The sequence below is a fragment of the Condylostylus longicornis genome, unplaced genomic scaffold, assembly GCF_029603195.1.
Source record: "Condylostylus longicornis isolate FDR11 unplaced genomic scaffold, ASM2960319v2 ptg000006l, whole genome shotgun sequence".
Lineage (NCBI taxonomy): Eukaryota > Metazoa > Arthropoda > Insecta > Diptera > Dolichopodidae > Condylostylus > Condylostylus longicornis.
The window spans coordinates 690889-716161 of record NW_026577975.1 but is presented as its reverse complement, the minus strand read 5'-3'; the positions used below and the strand labels follow the sequence as shown (position 1 = coordinate 716161).

The window sequence follows — 25273 nt, the reverse complement described above, 5'->3', positions numbered from 1 at the left end:
GTACAAAAACACGCATTTGTCAAAAACTTATTTGGAAATTTTAAATACTAATATGCATTTATACATATGTACATTTATATATATGTAATATAATAAAATTCTATTAATTATTAATTATACAAAAATGGACGTATTTCTATTTGTACATTTTAATTCAAATAATTGAATTTAAAATAAATTTACGATATTTAATTTCAATTTTATTAGCATATTACAAATGACCAACTACTTACCTATAAAATATTTACTTGAACTTTGCGCCTGTTGTTTAAAACATTAAATATTTGGTTTTTGTTTTTTATAATCTAAGACCGCTTTAATGTATTTTTTATTCTAATTTTATTTGAATATATTTTTCATTCACTTGTTTGTATTAAATAAAATTTGTGTATAATTTGTATAGAAAAAAAAATTATAATTTTTTTATAACAAAAATTTTGTATGATGAACTTGAACTTAAAATACAAAACTTCAAATACTTAATAACGATTTGGTTTTTCGATATTTACAGATATATAATATTTCAAGCCTGCAATTCTGCAGTTAAAATTCCGTAACCTGAAATGTATATTAATACTGTATTACAGACAACGTGTCAGGAATTGTAAATGTGTTTTTGAGAGAATGAATTATTTACGATAATAGTTTTTATTTACGATAAGTAATAATTCAATTTTACTTAGTGCTTTTAATATTAAATAATTTTTTGTATTTTATGATACTTATACCACTGTATTTACCTGATAATTTTATAATAAAGTTTAATTACTTTTTGCAAGTATACAATCTGCTATCAGAACAATGATAGAAAACTAATGTAATTTGATTTAAGTGTTATAATAATATGAATATATATGAATAATAATATTTAAGTGATCTAATTGTAAATTCACTAGCAATCTAACCTTAGCAAAAAAATATTAAAATTGCTTCAATTTTTCCCATTAGGAAATACCGTATACGTATTTTTAATCTATATACATATAATATCGTAAATTATTTTGTGGTATATAGGTTATAAATTTACAACATACAGTGAATACGATCAAAACACAAAAATGGTCAAATTTGGGTTACAATTGAAATCTTTTAGAAAGTTTAAATTTATTACCTATATTTTAATTTAAAAATACATTTTTTTATAAAATTCTTGATTTTTTTTAATTGTTTTAGATTCACCCACATATTTTATTATTAAAAAAAAATTATCAAAAGAACTTACAATATTTAAATGAAAAACATAACCTTAAAATATTTATAAAAGTATGTAAATAAGTAGTATTATTTTACAGTTATTTAATAACATTTAAAATTCATGACCATATTCGTTTTCTAAAGGGAAATTGATTAATTTTGGTATTCTTAAATTTTTATAACACCTATATTTTGTTTCTTTGTATTTATACCCTGTATTCAAACCAATATTTCATAGTACATACATGTGTATGCCTAAGCTCATTTATTACATACAACATTAGGTAGCTGTAAACCTCAACTTAAATTATAAATAAAGATTAAGGTATTGATAAAATTACCTTTAAAGTAGATATTAAACAAATAAAAATTTTCTTAAAAATGAAAAAGAAAAAAATCAACATAAATAGATTAACCACAATATTAAAGGTTTGTCTAATTAAAATTCATACAACATAATTTTTATTCACCATTGTAATTTTGTTATTTGAACATAAACAAGTACATGAACTTTGTTTGTATACTTACCTATAATAATTATTGTTAACACTTGACATGTTTATATACATAATAGGGTTGCTGTTTACATGCGGTTCATTATTGTTACTTCCAGACAAATTTGCCTATATGTTATATGTACACAAATGTGTGTTTACACCTATAACTATATATCACTATAATTTTATTTTCTATTTGAAATTGTGCCAAAAAAAAAAAATCACTTTTAAAATAATGACCTTTAAATTGTTTTTTTTTTTTTTATAATTTCTGTTTTTTTATATTAAAATTTATTATAGTTGTTAAATGTTATATTAACTATTTTAGTTAAATATAATTTCAAATTTTTGGCTACGTATAACTATTAAAACAAATATAAAAGCTATGTTTTTGGGATAACTTTCACCCATTACATATGAAATATTTTTAAATCTGAAAGAGTTACCATATACAATTAGTTGTGAATTATTATTATAAAAAAAATTAAGTTGTTATTTATTTTAAAAATATTATTTCTTCTATTATAATTTTGTCTACAAAATATACAGTTATACACCATATATGTACTGGTATACGTATATTTGAGCTTTGTATATACAATTGTTACACTAGAAATTATACACTATAAATTATAAGTATAATCTGTAACAACATCAAATTATTGTTCTGAAAAAGTTCAAGATTAAATGAATAAAACCACAAAATATAAATATGTATGCATTTAATATAAATAAACGTGAAAAATTTCATTTAATGACGTAAGTTCTAATATATTTGTACATACATAATTTTAATTTTAGAATGATATAAGATAGATCACCTAGAAAAATGGAAAAGAAATTGCTTTTCAAAAAACAACTTTTCATTTTTATTTTCTAAAATAAAATAACAATGCAATATCAAAAAAATATCATAGACAGCAGCTAGTATAGTAGCGCAGCAGCAGTCACAACCACAAAACAGAATCAACCGAAATAAAATTAATAGAAAATTTAAAATTGTAATAGATAAATTGTTTTTTTAAGAAAGCAAACAAGTAAAATAAGTGATTAAATCATTCATTGATGTTGTTATTATAAGATCAAGTAAGTTACTTATTTATTTGAAAAATCAAAATAAACACAAATAATCAAAATTCGAGTAAAACAACATTAATAAAAGAAAAATTCAAGGTGCGTAACATACATATGTGTACATATAAATATAGGTAAATATTTTGATTTAAAAGTGCGATGTTTACACACTTTTCTATATTGTATTGGATATTTAATATGATGTAGATTTCTAGTGATGCTGTTTGCGTATATTATGTATATTCCATTTGATTTAAAAATTTAGAATATAATATAATATGTGGATATAATTACCGGTAACAATTTTTGTAATGACATTATTAAAAACGTAATTTAACAGGTAGTGTGCATACGAACAAGTTTTAAATCCAAATCGTTATCAAAATTGTAATAGGTATTTGTCATGACAATAATCAAATAGAATCTAAATATATTATGGTGACTGTCTTATATTATCATTGCTCTCCAGATTGAAACTTATAAAATATACCATAAATATCTTTATGTTTTTTTGGATAAATTTAAATTCAATTTCGAATTCTTAAAATTATTTAATTGACATATTTCAAAAAGAAAATCTCGGCCAATATTCAAGCATTTAGAATTGTTTACTTCCATTTCTATTAAAATGATTGTTTCTCGTACTAAAGTTACCGTTCACGGTTTATGGATTTACGCTTTAAGACTGGAAATTTATGTAATTGTAGATTATTCTTAAAGCCTATATGTTATAAACTTTATAATCATTAAGGTGTAAAATGTAAAAATTTTACTTTAACAGTTAACATTTTATTTTTTTTTTTAAATAAGCCTACATCATTATTATGCATACATACAAGTATGACATACATGTATGTGAACATACATATGTGTGGTCGTTTAGACTGATTTTGACCTTGATCTTGTAGTAAAATCATTAATATTTTGATAAATTGCTTTTACTCTTTATAACAATAATAAAAATAATATTACCTTTATGTAGTTAAAAACAAAAAAATTAAAAATTTTGCGTTCACACAACGATTGTGTCATTCTTAAAAGATTTGAAATTTTTTTATTTTGATTTATTTAATTAAAATTAAAAAAAGAAAAAAAAAAACTTCGAAAAACATAAGCATTAAATTAATTGAGTAATAAATTAGGAAGCTTCTAATTAAAATATTTTAGAATTTAATTAAATTTTACTTATATTTTTTGATTTTAAATACATTTTTTTTAAATTCATGGGTCAAAATAAACTTTTTAATTATTTTTGACAACTATTTTGTTTTTTTAATTATTTCTTTGTTTGTATAAAATTTTAATAAAAAATATTTTGAGTATTGAATATTTTTACGGTTTAAATGTTAAATTATCTGACAGAAAGATGAAAATAGTAATTAATTATTGAAATAGTTACTGTTATAGCAATTATTTTAATGGCAATATGTCATTACAAGTATTTGTAATATTATAGGGTGTTTGTGTTCGGTAAATCTATTTAACACCTAACAGAAAAATAATGTCATTATAAATCTGAAAATAATCAAAAAGTTTAAGTAAATTTTGAAGTTAAAGTATAGTGTGTTTAAAATTAGTCAATTTCCATATGTGAGTAATTGGTCCATTTGAACTAAAGTTGTAACACTGCATGCATTGTATATTATTAATTTAAATATAATTTTGTTCAATATAAGTCAATGTATACATTACTCAACTTTAATTTTGAATGTTAAATATTAGTTTTTTTTTTAAATTTACAAAATGCCATTGTGAGTTTTTTTATTTTACCATATTAATTTATTATTTATTGTATTTTACTATAAATATTTCTATGTATTTGTACACGAAAATATATACATAAGTATCTGTATATTATGACAAATACAATGCGTTTGGCAAATTTCCATTAAAAAAAAATTTCTACTATACTACTTTTATTTAGTATTGAAAAATTTGAAAATGTAGCTACAAGTTTTTACCCTGTAAAAAATTTAGAAATTTCATAAGAGTATAAAAATATTTTTTACGATATAACAGTTGTGTCATGTAGCTATTTATTCATAAATTTATCATGGTATATTTGTACGTGTATATATATTGCTATTGTAGTGAACAAGAGATACGATTTATAGTATTTTGTTTGAAATCTTTGAAAACTTTGTCATCACACATCAGATTTACTAAAATAAAAAAGAGAAAAAAAAAAGTTTATTTTTATTTCAATTATTGAAAGCAGACTATTTCAACCTACATTATTTATTATTTGCGTACCGTAAATGAAAATTTTTATTATACATATATAGGCCGATGATGATTTCAAAGTATAAATATTTATTGAAATGACATGTGTATATTGATTTTATGGTAATAATTAAATAGGCATATTATTAATTGGTATGTGTGTTTGGTTGATTATTATGGTAAGTAAATGGTTTTTTTTTTTTTAGAAATTTATAATCGACAGAAATTTTTTCTTTATATTTTATACACCTTCTTCTGTTATACACTCTTGATTTTAAGAAATTAATGACAAATTTGCAAGTTTGTTTCTTAATGATTTTAATTTAAATTCCTAATTATAACACATTGTTTAAAAATAAAATTAAAAAATTTTTTTTACGATATAGCAATTGTGTAATATAGACACAAATGTAAGTAGTTTATTGCCCTGGTTTTTAGTTTTTTAACGTTTTTATCAAATATATTTTCGGCTCTTATATTTTACTACTGTTTAGTGTTTGTCAGCTGTCATACATAATTTTTAACATGCAGAGGAAGATCTAAAGTTAATTTTTAAATGATAATATTGTTTTTGACGTTTCATACAAGCCTATCAATTATAATATACTTATTAACAATGACTAAATAATGTTAAACGGAGAGCTTATAATTTTAGATTATAATCAGCCGTTTTCTTATATAATCTTGCATAATATACAATAGCCTTATTATAAAATAAACCTTACAGTTGTCAAGGTGTATAATTTTTCTGTTAATTTTATATTCGATTTATTTTTTTTAATTTAAATAATACAAAAAAAATAATTGGACTGTAATTGATTATATTACCTTAGTATACAAAATATTATAGAAAATTTTATATTTTGCACCCTTACAAGTAGTTTTATATATGTATGTAATTCAATTATTTAGGAATATACCAACATATTTTCGGCAAAATATTAAGCAAAATTTTGAATTTTCAATTAACTATTATAAAAAATAATACAAAATTACTTAAATAGAAACATAAACATTTCGAATTCAAATAATAAATAACCCTAAGTATAGAAATATAAAAAATGGCGCCTCTTATTTGTACAGGTGCGATATACTTACTATTTAAGTACATCGTATTTACCGTATTCGCCGTAATGTATACATACACAAATAACTTTTACTATGAAGTATTTTTTAAAAATTAAAAATATTCATAACTTGTTTGAAATTAAATAACTTTAATAATAAATAAAAACAGCATGGTTAGTTTATAACATTAAACCGGTTTAATATTTTCAAAGCTTTTCTAAATTACAAATAAGATCATATTAGACATTTTTGCCGGTTTTCATGATTGACGCTTCATTATACATTCATAAAATGTTCATACAAATATTTTTTTTTTTTTGTTGTAGTATAGATTCAAGACCAATTATTTTCATATATTCAAGTATCATATTTTAATTTTAAATTACAATAAAAAAAAAATGATGGAATCATATTTTTACTATTTAATCCGGAAGCCTGTTTGATTTACGACAAGTGAAAAATGATCTTTATTATGTCATTTTTAATAAATTATATGAAATGGAAAATGAAATCAGAGCTCTTCTTTATATATGTACATATTTTAATTATGTTGAAGTTATGGAAAAATTTAAAACTAATATAATTGCAAAATGTATAACAATAGTTGTATATAATTAAAATTGTTGATTATTTTAATATTGTGGCTCAAATATACTTTAAATTTACTAAAATTATTGCACTATCTATAAAATGTATATAATTTTAGTGCAATTGATTTAAATTAAGAACTTTCTGTAGCCTGAAATTGGAGTTGAATACACAATTCAGCTTATATAAAAGCATTAAATGCTAAATTTACTTAAATTTATTGAAAATTTCCCATAATTATGTTAATGCTTATATTCCTTCAATAAATATTTATATGTAATTAATTTTATTTAAAAAAGCTTAATTTATAGGATTAACTCTGATAATCTTAATAGAAATAACAACTACAATTTTAAATAGTATGTGCATATAAGTATGTGTAGTAAGTCCAAAGCTTAATTTGTAAATATTATATAGCACAGCACATGGTACCATTAACCCTAGCACAAAAATTATGTAGAATTGATAAGAATTAAATTTTATTACAATTATTAGTTGTTGTTAACTTAACAAATCTATATATAATATAATTTGAATATACTGTTGAAATTATTGTTGATAATAAATATAAATTTTAAGTTTTAATTGATATTATTTAAGTAAGGATTCCTAATTCCAAGCTAATAGAAAATAGATTACATTTGGTAGATTAACAGCTGAACACCTTCATAAAACACATATCATTTTGTGTGTTATTTCTTCTAAATAAAACCAATCGAAATATACTGAGTGACCTTAAATAGTATTTCATTGCTTTTCCAACATAATTCAGACAACTCTTTAGATACTATGACAATAGATCATTTTTCATTTTTTGAGAATGATACGCATTGCTCAGAATTTAAAGCCTTGTTTTTACTCTCGTTGTACAAAAAATTTTTTATTTTATTTATTTGTATATTTAAATTTTTATTAAATTGTTTTTTGTTTTTATGAAATATCAAGTATCAAAATAAATTTGTGTCATCCACCTCAGCTGGTTTCATACCATGTGATTAAATTAAGCAAATATTTATTTGTTGACAGTGCTTTTATAGTATATAGTGTTGCCATGATCTGAGTGCAACTATAGCAGAAATCAAAATAAGGCAAAATAATTTTATTATAAATTTCCACAGCATAATTTCCAGTTAACCTATAACTACTAAATCTACTAAAGTATCCGATTTGTTGGGCTATTTTGTTGACAATGTAATTTACGAACTACATATATCAAGAAATTGTATTTGTACAGCCTGTGCGTAAAATTTATGCGTAATTACCACGTCTGCCTAATACATATATTATGTTTGATTTGCTTAAGAGCTAAATTAAAATTATTAGAGAATTACAATAATAATTTTAAAATATTTTTGAATGTACATACATATGCAAATTTAGCCATAGAATATCTCATTATATTTGAAATTTTTTTTCTTGTTATAATCATTCATATTTCACATTTCTTATTGAAAATTTGTTTACAAAATCACCATTATATTTATTTAAAAATGTACATGAATTATATGTACAAAAATGAGTAATAAATTAAAAAAAAATCAATTTTTTTATTTTTAATTATACCTAATATGATTAAAAATTGAATTTAGTACGGGAAATATAAATAAAAAAAAATATGAATTTTTAGTTTTTAAATGTAAATAATAAATATTAAATCAAAATTTTACTAGTTTTAAATAAATTGTTTATATAAAAAAAATTGGGTTCAAAATGTTGTTTACTTGTCGTACACGAGCATTGTTCTCTTGATATAATGAGAAAATACTAAAAATAACTTTAAAATTAAAATATTCTTAAAAGAGCTGAAAAACTCTCTAGTGTCTACCGTGCCATTCTGGACTCTACTTTACACTTAATTTTCCGCTCTATTTTCTGTTATATTCTTTCAAATTTACTTATGTATTACAATTCAAAATTACCTGGATTCTTAAAAAATATAATAAAATAAACATGATTAGGAAATAATAAAATTATACATAATTTTATTAAAGATTCATAGCTTTCTCAACATATTATGTAAAGAATTATCTATTTTGAGAATGTTTGCGATATGATGACTATTGAATTTTGTAATAGTAAAATAAAATCATAAAAATGACAATTCATTTCTATTTTTGTCATTATTTTCTCATTAATAAATCAAAATATTTATATATTATAAATAAAAAGAAAGCTATATGGGACCATAATTTTGCACTAATATAAAACAAATCATCAATGTAAAAATAAATAATTATGTATTAAAATACAGCAATTATTGTATATGTAGTTGTTACTACAATATGTTCGGCGTCCAGTCAATTTCATTTCAAATTTAATATCTAAGTTGCGTACAAGTACATTATAAATTTGGCAAGCCTTGTTTGCAAGATTCTGAAATAAAAAATAAAAAAATTAATAAATAAAAAAGTTATCAAGAATTCAAAACATATCGTTCTTTTTGCGCCACCCTGTATATATACTTATTTATAAACATTTAAATGTTTAATTATTATGCATTGCAACATGACATTGATATTAATTGAAACATATGCTTTAAAACTGTGCATAAATTTTATGTATGTACTTAATTTGAATTTATTTTTCCAAATCGATTATATATTAAATCAATATTATATATAGTGAATTTCTGAGGTTTATTGTATAAGTTAATTGAATAATTATTAGGTTTCACTGCATTTTATGTATGTACATATATGTATGGAATAGTTAAAAATTAGTTCAATAACATTTTATTGTAAAATGAATTTGTTTAATATAATGAACATTCTTTGATTTTCACGCGAATTACATAATAAAGTGTTAATTTTTGATTTAAGTATGCTATTTTATTTTTTTTTTTTAAATAAAGGAGAAAATTCATTTATTTTCAATAATTTCACTTATTAAGCATTGTTTATTCTATATAGTTACAAACATATTATATATACATATGTATATAGTACGTCACCTAGTTTTGTCACCTAAATGACTGTAGAATAGAAACCAAGTTTTATTATTTGTAAATTTGTAAGTACGTCACCTCATTGGGTCATCTGAATGATTGTAAAATAAAAAATTTATAGAGCTGCATAACTAATATTTTTTTTTAGTTTCAAAGAATTTGCTTGCGACAATTTATGAGCACACTCCTCGACTGATTCAACAAAATGACGTACTTATATGATATAATTTCCAAGTTAATATTAATTTGCAAGTTAATTTCTAATTAGTTACTCATTTAGATGCAAATATATATTATGTAAATATATTATATAAAATTAAATTGCTTGAAGTATGTGTATGTAAATGAATTAAATATACGTTAACTATGTTATATGTATGAGTATATTTAATATAATATTTAACATTATTACTGTAATTTTATTAAAGTTGGTGTGTATTTAATAAAAATTAAAAATTAATATAATTAGTGATTATAATTGATATTTATGCACTTTAATTTTTATATATATTTAATTGCTTAAATTTCAAAATTCCAGACCTTACAAGTAAATTTCAAATAAGCACTTATAGTGTGAAATTTTTATAAGCTAAGGAAATTCAATATCAAACAATATTCATTCAAACTCATAATTTTGCAGTTTTCTTTAATTAATTCCATTTGTATAGTTTAATATTTTTAAATTGTAGTACTAAATTATACTCCTAGTAACTGTTATATATACTATTTCATAAGCAAAGAAAGTATTCACACTAATATTTATTTTTTTTTAAATAAGTTTATGCAAAATATTAAAGAACTTTTACGAATTGTTCTACTTTATATATTAAGAAAATGCAAATAGAGTCTACACTTTCTAAGAAAACGCATATATTAAATCATAAAACAAAATATTTTTTAAATTATTAAATTTAATGTAAATTATATATTATATATGGCATAATGATGATAATATTTGATTGTTCTTGAATAAAATAGTAATACTAAGAAGCATGAACTTTGTAAATCTATACAGAGTAAATAGCACGTCATTTATTAAACTATAAAATATTAAAGGCTAGGTGAAGCGTATATTATATATAGCAATTTGATGCGTTATAATTCAAACATTCCCAGAACACTTTATACGTTTTACTCAACTAAACGAATACCATATGCACACATTAAATTAATATAGTGCAATTTTTTTTAAAGGTATTCGCGTGAAGCTCTGTAAAATGTATTGCATATATTTTGTACGTCATGTGTAGACATATTGGTATACATATGTTAATATAATTTTAACTAAATGGAATCATGAATATGCGATATTACGCAAGAGACACACAAGAAATAAAAATAATTGAGCTTATTGAAATTTTTATTTTTCTTTTTCGCATGAAAAAATATTGGCTTATTGCACAAATTCTGCATTACATAGTATTGATCATAAAACCGTATTAATATACTGCAAATATTTAAAATAAATAAATGTATATTAGTATGTATATACTCGTATATGTATGTACACTTCTGTTATGAATTTCATATTGTATAGAGAAGACAATGCCATTTAATTTAAGTTAAATGTTATTGTATGAATAATACAAAGTTTTAAAGTCAGGGTTGCTACATATACACTAAAATAATTAAAATAAATGCACATTCGATTTATAATGTGATTAAATAAAATTAAATGTATTAGAAATTTGTATGTAGTTACAATGTAAAATTACTACTCACTTATTAAATTTTAAAATTTTTTGATTAATTCTTGGTATTTTGCACCTTCAAAATCATGAACTAAATGCTACTCTTGTGTGTCATAAAAATTTATAGTATGTTTACAATAATTTTAAAGTTTTTGAAAGTTATATGACTATATATGAAACCCCCTATTGATTTAAAACATGATTTATTATAACACAATAAGAAAAGAAAAAAAAATTTGTTAAATTTTATTAAATGAATTTTTACTTAAAATAAAAATTTATACAAAAAAAAAATATTTTTATAGTTTTCTTTAAAGCTTTCTCTCAAATCACATGAAAATAGAAAAAAAAAATCGCAATAATAATTGATTAAAAGTGGCGTTAGCATTGTAAAATTGTTGACTTACAACGTGATTTTGAAATTAATATTTAATTATATTTGATTTATGCATAATAAATTGGTTGTAATAAAGAAAAAAAAACCAAAAAATATTAACTTGAACATATTTTTATAAAACGCATGCGGCATAAGCACTTGGAGAAGAAACAATATTTCCCATCAAATATTGTCGAGATTGCACTGGATATGGACATCTCTCTCTGTATGTAAGAGAAATATAAGAAAATTATTGCATACAAAGCATTTGCTTATTCGTATACTTAATTTGACTGAACCTAATTAACATGAAAACTTAGTCAGGGTAAATTCAAATTTACCGTCGATTTTTTTTTATTTTCAAACGAGCTCTGATATCTGACATCTGCTTATACAGAAATAATAATTTAAAACATTTATTTTACACTATAAAATAATGGTAATGAGCTATGTCAGTGTTACAGCAAACAAACGACATAATGATTTCAGATAGATTATAAACCATTATTTTACTTTGTTTTCATAAATTGGAATTAGAATACACCATACAAGTACTACGTGAGCCCAGCTGTAGACAGATAGAAACAAAAATCATATTATATTTAAAGAAATTTCTTTTATATATATTAAAATTTCTATTTTTATTTTTGTTAAATATACTAAAAATGAGGTGTCACAATAATTTATAGATCTTCTATTGTTATATAAATATGCTAAAATTGTACTGAACTCAAAATTTATAATGAAACCAAAGAGTATATGTACATAAAAAGAAAAAGAATATCCGGCAATGAATTAATCAAGAATAATTCAAAACGTCTTCTTTTATGTTTTACTTTTTTTTTTTAACTAATTCTTCAATTTTTTCCTATTTAAAGAATTTATAAAAGACGTTTTCAGATATGCATGTACGTTCCCAATTTATTTTCATATGCGTAAATTTTATAATATATTATATAGCAATAAATATACAAATAAATATGTATGTACATGGGATAGGGATGGGGATAGGTTTATTATGATGTGTTTAAAAAAACAAATACGAAAATCGCGTGCAAAACATTCTTAAACAGCCATAAATTTGTAATAAATACCTACATAAATAGGTATACATTACTATGTATGCAAGTATGTGCCTAGATATTAAAAATAAAATGATTTTGATCCAATTCTATAATATTAAAGAGAACAAAATTTTTTATATGTATATGCGTCCAACCAAACCATAATTTATAATTCAGAAACGTTTTCAATCTAATGTCTTAAAAATTATCATACATAAAAAAAATTATAATTTGTAATAAAATTGTGGAATGCAAATCAATAAGATTGGTAATAATAAAAAAAAAAATTTGTTATGAAAATAAAAACAACGAGAATAAGGCTTGATATGTAAGATTGATGACGAACTGCTCGCGTTTCTCATACTTAAGTATAAGTGTGTGCATACAATATAAATTTTTTTTTAATTTAAAAAGAAAATTGTTTTGTAATGCAACGTTTCAATTAAAAATATTGTCGGAAAATTTTTTTTTTGTTTCTTTTTCCTTTATAAATTTACTCATTTTATAAATTGAATATGAAAAATATAAAATAAAATTATTATTTTCTTATTCAATAAATAAATTGACGGTAATTAAAACCTTTTAATTTATATAAGTCAGATTTATTTATTAGGAACAAAAAAAAATCTTGATAAATTTTAATTTAAATTTGATATTTGAAAATTTACTACTTATGTATAGGTTTTATAATTAATTTTATAAATATTAAGCTCATTGCATGAAGAATTTATTCGAATTTGTTCAGTTTAACTGAAAATTTAATGAGATTGAATTTTTTTAATAATTATCATTATATCCGTGTGCATGTGTAGTAAGAATCCGATATATATACTGTCATGATATTGCATCCAGTAAGCTTAAATTGTACTCCATGTATTGTAAATTTAAGACACACAATAATTCAAAGTATATTCCAAATATTAACACTAGTATAATTGTTTTCTTCATTGTCACATTTCATTTCCATATACATACATATTATACACTGGCATAGAATATATTGTTAGAACATACACTAGCTGCTGTTACATATTTTAAATAAAAGTAAAAATTAGTTGTAATGTACTAAAGGATTTTCAAGTAAAATTATTTTATTAATGATTAAATTCTTTATCTTTACATGTTTAGTATTGTCCAATCGTTGAACTTAACAATTTAGGGTATGTAGATACGACGGCATTTTTAAGATAAAAATAGTTTTGATAATTAATATTATCAATTACCCTAATTGATATCAAGTCGAAACGTAAAATCGAATTACAAATTTATTGTGGTTATGTGCGATACCTTAAAAAAAAATTAACCTGATAATCTAAAATTTATTAGTGGGATAGGCATTTCTTATCTTTTTGTTAAAAATATTACCTTTCCAAAATAATTTACTAATAATATGTACATATGAAAGTGCGTATGTACCTATATTATTGTTTGAAATCCAATAATCACCCATATAATATTAAATTTTTTCAATATTTAGGAGCATTTCAAAAACGACCATTTACATATTCTTATGTTATTTAGCAATAATTCTATCAATGTTTTCTTTAAAATGAATGATGCAGTAGTTTTCGTGATCGCATGGGAAGAAAAGCCTTTTTCACATTCAAACATCGGTCGGTTCATTTTGAAATGGATCCAATATTCTATAGTTTAATATCGAAAACTAAAAATAGTTAAAATCTTCGATATTAGTATAAAATTAATGTAAAAATAATTACCAAAAATAAAAAACTCATAATTTTAAATATTCTGTAGCCAACAAGTATAATTAAATGATATTAATTATCAGTAATTTTGAATTAAATACAAAATCCAAAACAATATCAACTGATAATGAAAACCAATGTCACTTATCAATTATTTAAATTTATTGTCAGACAGTTTCAGGGTTGCACAGATTTAAAGTGACACCTAACGGGAGGAAATATCTCCATTTATACGATAAAATAGATTGAAGATAGTCAGGCAAATTAATTACCCGTCTTAGTTGAAAGTCTATACAAATCTCTAAGAGGCTATATGCTCCCTCGAGAATTGAAAAATGTGAAAAGCAAAAATTTAAAATAAAATTCCATAATGAGAGTTTTTTGATTTGCAGTTCATTAAACTTTATATATATCAACTTAATTTTATATTTAAAATAAAATATAGTCAGGTTAATCCTCCTGATAAGACTGAATTATATTTGTGCATGCGAGTAGAAAGTAACACTAATGATGTCAATAATTTGCAATGTAAACTAAAATTTTAACCTACTTCTAATAAATAGGATTGTAACATGCAATTATAAAAAAAACAGTATTGCCAATATCAACAACATTAAATGAGAAATCGTTTCTAAAAATTATTTTGAAATTTCTATATTAAGGTGATATCAATAATTGTTTCCCTAATGTATATATTAATCGACTAAAATATTTTGTTATAAATTTGAAGTAAATATTATTGAATTTCATATTTGCTCTTTTTTTAATAAAATAAGTAGCATATTTTCTAGAATACTGTTTTATTCCATGTATATGTAGGTACTAACATATAGTTCAAGAATACTTGAGTCTAAAAATCAACAAGTTTCTTATTATATTTCTTGAATTTATTTACTTTTTTTTTTGTTGTTTAAATATAGCAAAATAATTATTTATTTTAGGTTGATATGATCTTGTTTATCTGATAAGCAGAAAATAACAATGATGATACGAGTAACATTATTATCATGTCTGTTCCATATATAATATAAACTTACTAGCTAGAGTGCTAGACCAATAAAAATTGATATGAATTTTATACATATTTAAACATAAGTACATCATATTCTTAACATTAAGATTTTTAAGTATTAATTTTTAATGTACATACCAGTATACATATACATACACATATATGTACTTGAAAATTTATCGGACAATTTAAATTTCAAAAAATACTTGAAATATTCTAGATTATAATAAAATTGAATAAATTTTAAAATTTTTTAAAATTTGCGGTTTTTGTATGTAATTTAAAGCCAAAGCATGACATTGCCATATATATCAAAATTTGGATATCAAAGTTTTTAGATTTACAACATTTTCAAAAGAGTTTTATTTCTACTAAAACACCGTAGCCATAATTTGTAGCGCTAAAATGGAAATAAAATATAACAATTCTTTTGAAAAAATATTTAGAACTCAGCAATAAATTTTCATTCCGTTCTGTTTTTTACGATAACTAACTTTTCTAATATTTTGACTTAGAACACTATAATTTTAGGTGTACAATGTTATGTAAAATTTACTTAGACTGGTACCTTACCCAATATACTGTGTAAGTTTGTATTTCGTTTAATTAGGAGATAGAAACTTCATATTTTAATTATTTTCTATCTTTATTTATTTTTGACTTGTACATAGATAAAAAATTAAAAAAAAAACTAATTGTAAGTGTGTGTGTAGATCAAGTTACAAATAAAGGTTAAATGAAATCTAATTATAACAAGTAAACAATCTTAGTAATTTTTTTTTTGTAAATATAATGTCTACAATTATGATAGTGTTGTATTTTAACTGAGTATTTAGTATATAGTAATTTAGAAAATTAATTAAAAATTTATTTATTATGTACCAAACATTTATTGATGCAATATGAGATATTAAGAAAGATGTTCCAGTTAGAGGTTAGTTTTTTATTTTGCCGCTAATTGTCTGTTGTATTACTACCATAAAATGTAACTTATTTTATAATGGACAAAAGAATTGGAAAATATCGGTTATTGCCAATAGAAAATGTTCAATATTGCAAATATTGCATTTCAAGTGACGCAGGATAAATTTTTTGTAAGTAAATAGTTCTATAAGCCTCATTCTGTAAGGCGCATCGCTGAGGTGATCCGAAATTTTACATTATCGTTTGTTGTGATTATCTCAGCGTTGCTGTTCCACAATACGTGACAATAATTTTTGTGATATTTGCATTGGTAAAGTCTTATAAGAATAGACAGAAATAGAATATAAGACAGAATAGTCACTTGAATGATACCAATTGTGTCATTTGTATTGTAGAATAAGGGTTATAGTAATTTTGTTATCAAAAAATATAACTAAATATTTTAAATGACTCAAATAATCGTATATAATTCCATATCAGTTTTGTTCTCATCATAAAAATATTAAATAACTTTGACATATTAGTGTGAATACCATTTTTCAAAAATTGTTTACACTTAAAAATGTTCTACTTCGCAAAATATTAATGTGATCTGAATTTATTTTATTATATAATATAAAATAAAATATGAGTTAGATTATTAACGTAAATTGTAATAAAATCATAAATAAAATAAATCATCATTAATATAAATTAAAAAAAAAAAAATTCATTTTTAACCATTTATTTCAATATTAGAACACATAAATTTTATTTTTTATTTAAGATATTAGAAGGAAAAAAAACACAGAGTTCTAAAATTAAAAAATTAATAATAGAATTTTTTGCTAAATTTTTATTGCAGAAAATATTATTTACTTTATAAGCTAGAGTTTAAATATTTTTTCTAGTTAATTGATTTTAATTAGTAAATTATAAAGAACACATTTCATGTCGACGTAGATTCTATATAGGTATTATATGAAACTTAAATTCCCATATAATTAAATTTTCAGACCTCTAAACTAAATTCTCTTAAATAAAACTCAAAAACAGAAAATTATATTCAACTATATTTTTTATTTAAAATTATAAAACACTAATTTTCTATTTCACTTTCATATATTTTTCAGATCTAACCTTACATTTTAAATGGAAATCAATGAAATATACCACATTTTACGGATAAATAAAATTTTATAAAATTATTTATGCATACTTTTATATAATTTAATTAAAAAAATTCAGAAAAAAATCTAGAAAAAAAAACAATTTCAAAATGAGTGTTTACGGTGATTCAACATCAATTAGAAATGGCCGAACATCTAGTGAAATATCAATTTATGATTATCCAGAACATTTAAATCCATTCTATGAGGATGAAAATCATAAAAGAATAAGATTTTGGAAAATTGGTAAAAATAAAAAATCAAATTCAAATTCAAATGTTCCAAGTAGAAGGAATAGTTTTTCATTTGGTGGACTCAAAGATATGTGGTAAGTTTGGAATTCAATGAAAAAAAAACAAAAATTAATTATTATTAAAATGTTAATGAACTTTATTGTTATATAATTTTTTTTTAATTTAATTTTGAATTTATTTCCGAAAAAAAAAACCGAATAATAATTTTTAAGTATTTTTCCACTTTTCAATTAAAAAACACCACAAACATAATGGGTATCGTTTTAATCAATGTCAATATGGAGATTTAGACTTTTGTAAAAGTCTAAATCTCTATATACTGTCAATTTGCAAGAAATTGTTCAGAACTCTTTTGTATATTGTATAAGTACACATATATTTCGTATAATTACAGAGTGATTCAGAAAGAAATTCAGAAGCCATATAAACCATTGTGTATAGGGCGAGAATTAAAAAGTTGGCGTAATTTTTTGTTTAAAATATGATTTTTCAATTAAAGTGTTACCCAATTTTGTCTATTTTGCTCTCGTAATGACAAGCGTTACAAATTTTAGCAAATTCAATTTTTCTATTTTCTTTTGGCTTAAATTTTATGGTTGAAATAATTAAAATTTTATGGGTAAACAGAAATTTTGCAAAACTATTTTTAAAATCACTGATCAAATATGAGTAAGTAGAAACAGCTTTCCTTTTACACTAAATTCTATGCAAAAAGTTTTACACCATATTTTATTCTCTACACATTCAGGTTTAAAACACACCCTATATTTCATTTAATAATTCTTTTTTTCTTAATAACACTATTCAAGAGAGTGTTTCTTTTCTCCATTATTATGATATAAAAGATTTTGTTTCATATACTCGTATATCCGTTTATTCTTGAGATTAAATTGATCGCACTCATTTATATGAAATTTCTAAATTACAAAAAAATAAAAAGAATAAAAATTTTCTTTCAATTCTCTGAAGTGAACTTGAAATTTTAAAGAATAACGGTAAAATCCAGATTGTTGTAAATCTTTTTACAGACTAAAAGTAATCATATAAATGCATTCTTTGAGTAATACAACGCTTGAGTATTGTTTTTTCAAATTTTTATCTTCAATTCAAAGTATATTATTATGTTTGCTAGTTCTCATTTATTTACTCTCATTTTATAAAGAATCGACTGTAATATTATCATATTCAATTAGAGAAAATTGAAATCACAATTATTGTAAGTGTTGTGTGATGACAGAAACTGTGCTTTCTTATTATATGTGTTTACACAATACTATTATAATATAGTACGTACACTTTAATCAATTGAGTAAATTTATGCAGCACACGACGCAAAATCGTAACACTTTCAAATATATTCACTTTATTCGTAAAATTTATTGTTTATTAAGAAGTGAAATTTAAAATTTAAACATTTCAAATTTCATATGAAATTTTATTTCATATGAACATAGGAACATTGAATTCTATTCTGAATTATTAGACATATCAATTCAATAAAATTTCATATTAAAAAGTTAAAAATTTCTTAAGTATATTTCAAATTTGAGTATTAATTCCATTTTATTTATAAAATTCAAAAAATTTTTTGATAAAAAGGTTTTAAGCTGACTGAATCACTCTATATAATTTCCAAATTCAGAAGGAATTTTTAGATTTTGAAAGAACTTGACAGTTTTTTTTTGTGAAAGACTTAATATAATTTTTAAATATATTTTGTCAAAATGTTGTCAATTCACTTTATGGTACTTGACTTTTGGAACTTTAAATGAATAAATTTGGGAAATTGTGGTAAAAAATCTTAGCTATTATATCTAAGAATTTCGTTCCTATATTTAAAATTATTTTGAATTTTTATAATTTTATTTATTAATAAATTAATTATTCTTTCTTACTTCTTCTTAATAGGGCATTTAAATCATTTCGACCAAAGAAATCATCAACATTAGGTATTAATAAAACATCTGAAAGTCCACCAAGATTACAAACAGTTGATATACGTGATACAAATTATGGTACATTAGATAATAGATCATCACGTTATTCAACTGGTTTACATAATGGTAATAATCAACAATTTCAACGTAATGTACCATATAGGAGTTCATTACAAGATATGAGATATAGTGGTAATAGTGTTGTTGGTGGCTATAATAATAATGATGTTAATTTAAGAAATAATAATGGTTTTGGACGTAATGAAATGTATCGTGCAACAATACAAACACCAAGCCGTATGAATCGTACAAATAATATGATGATGAGAAATTCAACAAATCAAAGATATCAAGTAACATCATCACCAAAATTACAATCATCAGATAGAAGGTATGTTTATGGTGGTTCAGTAACACCTCAACCAATACGTAGTAAATATAATGATAAAAATAATGATGGCACAATATTAAAAATATATGAAAGAGAATCGGGGTGAGTTTTGACAAAATAAGAAAAGGAAAAATGACAAAAAAAAAAATGTTGAATGGTGACAAGAATTTTGTTATTTGGTTGTTATTGTGAAAAATCACATTGCATATTATTTTTATGTGCTTGTTATTTTGGTTCTTTTTTGTTTCTTTTCTCTATTTGTTGATAAGCAACGTAGAATGCCTACCAAAATGTAGATCTAACGTCAATTTGATTTATTTAGCAATACTTTTTAATTATTGAATTAAGGTGATTTGACATTAGATCTGTGTTTTGGTAGACATCTATAGTGAATGGGGATATTATAAAAAATAATTGTCAAATCTTTTAATGAAATATTTTTTTTTTTAAATTATCAGAAATTTTGTCAATTTAATTATTGTACAAATTTTCTTTTTGGTAAACACTCAATGTTATTATAAAATAACACCATCATTATAATATGTAGTGGGCCATTCATAATATTTTCTTTTTGAAAAAGTAATGAATTATAAAATTCAAATAATGTATATATAAGTTCGAAAAGCGCCATATTTATTTTATTCTCTGTATTATATAAGAAATATCCTCTAATTGAAAAAGTTTTGTGTCAATGCAGCCGTAAATAGCTTAACGATCTGCATTTTTAATCTATCGATGACTTTTCAAAAGCAAGTGAAATCATAGGAAAAAATAATGAAAGGAGCAGCTTGGTGGTGGATTAATATCGTTAATTGAATAAATATAGGCATCGGAATTAAGTATGTATGTATGTTTATTTTCAATATAGAAAATATGAAATCAATCAAATTCGAAATTTTCAATAAAACCCGGGATTTAATATATTTAATATTCTATATTCAATAATAATAAATTAATATTCTAAATGTTAAATTATCTAAAATAAAATGACATTTGAATTGAAATTTCAAAGATAAAATGACATTTTAAGGTTACTTATCTAAATAAAAATATTCTTAATTCAAAAAGAAAACAATAGATGGCCCACCCTTCACATTTACATATATACGTTCATAATTTGGAATAAAGTTTAACTGCATTATTTTTATTTTATATGTTTTTTTTTTTTTTGTTACATTAATTTTTGTTTACTTCGCTGTCACAAATGCATATACATACATATAAAAATCACAAACGATTTAAATATGTAAATATTTAATTTGACTAAAAAAAAACTAAATGTGCATTTAAATTTTTATTTTATGTATAAAAAAAAAATAAATTCATATTATTTTGAGCTTTTAATTAAAATAAAAGTTTTTCATATTAATTTTATTTACATTTTTATTTTTAGGTCATCTCAGTTAAGTGTCGCTTCAAGTACAAATCCATTTGAAGATGATGATGATGATATTGATGATAATGATAAAGAAAATTTAAATACAACATGGCATGGTGATTTAAATAAAGAAAAATCGGATAAAATTCGTCCGGCAACTAGTGCAAATTCTTTAACACGTCCTTATAGAAAGAAACGAAGAGCTCCACCACCTCCTGTACCAGTAAGTACAATTTTAATGTGCGTTTAAACCTATGTATATACATACATATATGTTTTAATGTACATGCACCTACCTACCAAATGAATTTGCCATTAAGATTTAATTTTGTTATTGAGTATTTTAAATGCGTGTAAAAAAAAAATCTGAAAAAGAAATGAGGTAATTCTAGTTTAACACATAAAGCTAAAATTAAATTAAAATTAAAATTCTGTTCATTTATCTTCATTTATGACATATACATATACATATACATATACTTATAATTTATAGGTATATAATATAATGTACTCATGTATATAAATTTTCGTTGTATTTTAGATATGTACATGAATTTTTTCTAATAATTTAGTCTATCTTTTTAGAATTTATTTGTATATTTTGTTTAAATTTGCAAATATTTGTTAAAAAAATTAAAAAGAAAATAATAAAGTAACAAAACACTCCTATAAGTAGCGATAACGTCGTAGTCATATAAAGCTGTTTTTTTTCTTTTTCAATATCATGATAATTCTATTAAAATATTATCACTTGAATGTAAGAAATTTAAAGGTTACCCAGTAAACAAAAATTATCAACTATATTCTAATAAATTATGAGCTAACATTGCTATAGATTTCTATAGATATCCTATATTTCTATAGATTAACATCCCTGATTCATAACATCACTATAGAAGTTTAGTAAATTTTAAATAAAGGTTATAATAAAAGTTTCAAATTGTAGTTTCAAGAATTCAAGTTTCTGATATGTAGTTGGAAATAGCATTTAAAAATATCCCGAAAAGTATTACCTTCATACAACAGAAATTACTTAAATTATAAGTAAAACTTTCTTATAATTCTATTCACAAATGCTTCGTTCATTTGAAAAACGATAAATAAAAATAATTTTGAATTAAATTGTTTCTTTGGTTATTAGTCACTTATTGATTAGACAAGCTTTATTATTAGTATAAATTTATGAAATTTCCAATTTCAAATAATGATTATCAATAAATTGATAAAGAAAAATTTATTCCAAGGTATTGTAAATTATAAGATTTTTATATGGAATTTTTTTTCAATAATGATTAGATCATATAATTAAAAATTTGAAATCGAGAATTGAATTGCAAATTTATTTATTAGTTTTCTATAACATATTCGAATTTATTTTTAAATAAGTAATAAATATGAACTAAGCGAGTTTTTGAGCCGTTCCACATAAATTTAAATATGTAATAAATTTCTTTTCTCTTAATATTTCCTCAGTACCACTTTACGATCACTTCTTGCTATCATTATTAGACAAAAAATTACATTTCTTTATTATTAGCTTGAATTTTTTTTAATTTATAAAAATCACTTGTACCATTTTTGAAAACTAAAATTAATTTGTATTATTTTTAGATTCCAAATGTTATTGAAGAAGAACCAAATAAAAAAGATGGAAATGAAATTTCGCCCACCCATACTAATAAAAATGGCATAGAGAGCACAAATCAAGAAACTAGTCAAGAGCATGTTATAACCAATGAAGAAAAAGAAATATCTAATTTAACAGCTGAAATTGAATCATTTGTTAATCAAACCGTAAAAGAAGATAGTCCTGAACAAAATATTCCACCAGTTCCACCAGAACGAAAATATTTCCGTGAAGATATTTCTATTAAAACTCAAAAGAATAAAAATGAAAGTCCACCTCCAACACCAAAAATTGTGATTACAGAAGAAAAACAAGAAATTAAAACAACAAAAAAACCATCAGTTACAATAATAAGTGAACCAACTCAAGTAATTGAACACACAGAAGTAATAATATTAGAAGATGAAAAAGATGCAATTTCAAATGAACCCCAAAAAGTTATAGTCCAAACAACAATTGTTGAAAAAGGTGGATCACGTACTATAACAGTATCAAATACAAATTCTAGTAATGAAAAAATTCTAAATACTGATACAAAACCAATTCCTAGTGCTAGAAAAATTAATGAAGTTCATAATGAAGCAATAATAAATAACGATATTAATATAACAAATAATATTATAACACCTCCAACTAGTCCAAAGAAAGAAAAACCTCCAATAAGTCCTAAACCAAATTTAACAGATATTCAAAATAAAAATAATGAATTGGAACAAGAGCAACAAATGGGTGATAATGAAAATATTAATAAATTAAATTCAACTAATTCAATTGATAAACAAAAATTAAGTGAATCAGAAACAGCTAATAATAATCTAACAAGTGAAATTTGTAAATATAATCATATTCCAATTAATCAATGTGAATTAAAAATTACTGAATCAAGTGAAGATATTTCAGCTGAAATTGCAAATGAAATTGTAACATTACCATATGTTCCTTTAAAATCAGAATCACCAATTAATAATGAATCTGTAATAACAACAATAAAGAATGGTAATAAATCAGCATCACAAAATGATATAAATGAGAATGTTGAATTAAGGGAAACAAAATTAGATAATAATCTAATTAATAATATAAGACCACGTTCTCATTTTACAGATGAAGAACCAGAACATCGTCGACCAGTTAAATATGAACGTAAAAAATCAGTTCGTGAAATTATTGAATCAATAAATAAAAATCAAAGTTTATTAAAAGTCAATAATATGAAATCATCAACGAATGGAGCAAATGGAAGAGAATCAAATAAGGATTTCGAAATAAAAGCAAATAATTTGGGTGAATCTGAATTAAAAGATTTAGATGAAAGTCAAAGAGATTTTAAAAAATTATTATATGAACTTGAAAATTATGAATGTAATAATAATAAAAATCAAAAAAATTTATCAGAAATAAATAATAATAACAATCATGTTGGTGAAATTGATTTAATTTTTAATAAAATTGATCAATTAAATGATAATGAAAATATTTTTAAAAAATGTTCAGCAACTCATCATATTAATGGTAATTCAATAATTACTACAACTACAACAACTGTAACTACATCATCAAAATCAAGTAGAGAAGCATCACCAACAGCATCAAATTTAGATTGGAATCCAGTGCCAAAACCGAAACGAACAAAAAAACTTAATAACGATTTAATAATGACGACGAGTTCATCACCCGACAGTTGTAATGAAAGATTAATAGAATAAGAAATTAATAAAAAAAAAAAATTTATAATATTTAAGATATTTAAATATTTTGTTTTTTTTTTTCAAAAAACAAGTAAAATTTAGAATAATTTAAATATTAACTAATTAAAATATTTAAAAAAAAAATCTATAAAATTTATTTTTTTTTTCAAAGTGCTGTTGTAATTCTCTAATTAAATTTATTTGTGAAACCACAATTATTATTATTACTATTTTAATATTTATAAAAATTTTTATTTTTAATAAAACGAAGTTTTAATTTAAGTTTTAAAAATTGGAAATTAATAAAAAAGAAAAAGATAAAAGCAATTATTGTATAATAATATTTTTATTGACATTAAATTTCCAGGAAAATAAAAATAAAGTAAAAAATTTTGTAAATTTTAAAAATTTTAAAGCAATATTATTGGAAAAAATAAAATGGTGCTTGAAATTTAATTAAAATATTCTTTTTTTGTTTTTATAATATGC

At 22.0% G+C, this 25273-nt stretch overlaps 1 protein-coding gene across 2 annotated transcripts in view; it reads left to right on the top strand.

Moving 5' to 3' along the window:
- The window catches only part of LOC129617245 (probable serine/threonine-protein kinase DDB_G0282963), a 41664-nt gene extending 16802 nt beyond the window's left edge, over nucleotides 1-24862 (top strand). The window contains exons 3-6 of one of the 2 annotated variants that reach the window (XM_055532586.1): nucleotides 17474-17837; nucleotides 19672-20091; nucleotides 21485-21692; nucleotides 23081-24862. In XM_055532586.1, coding sequence (XP_055388561.1) covers nucleotides 17620-17837; nucleotides 19672-20091; nucleotides 21485-21692; nucleotides 23081-24802 — 2568 coding nt within the window. In that variant the 5' untranslated portion in view covers nucleotides 17474-17619 and the 3' untranslated portion in view covers nucleotides 24803-24862. Of the gene's footprint in view, nucleotides 1-17473; nucleotides 17838-19671; nucleotides 20194-21484; nucleotides 21693-23080 lie in introns of both variants that reach the window. The other variant, XM_055532582.1, reaches the window with a different exon arrangement.
- The last annotated feature ends 411 nt before the right edge of the window (nucleotides 24863-25273 follow it).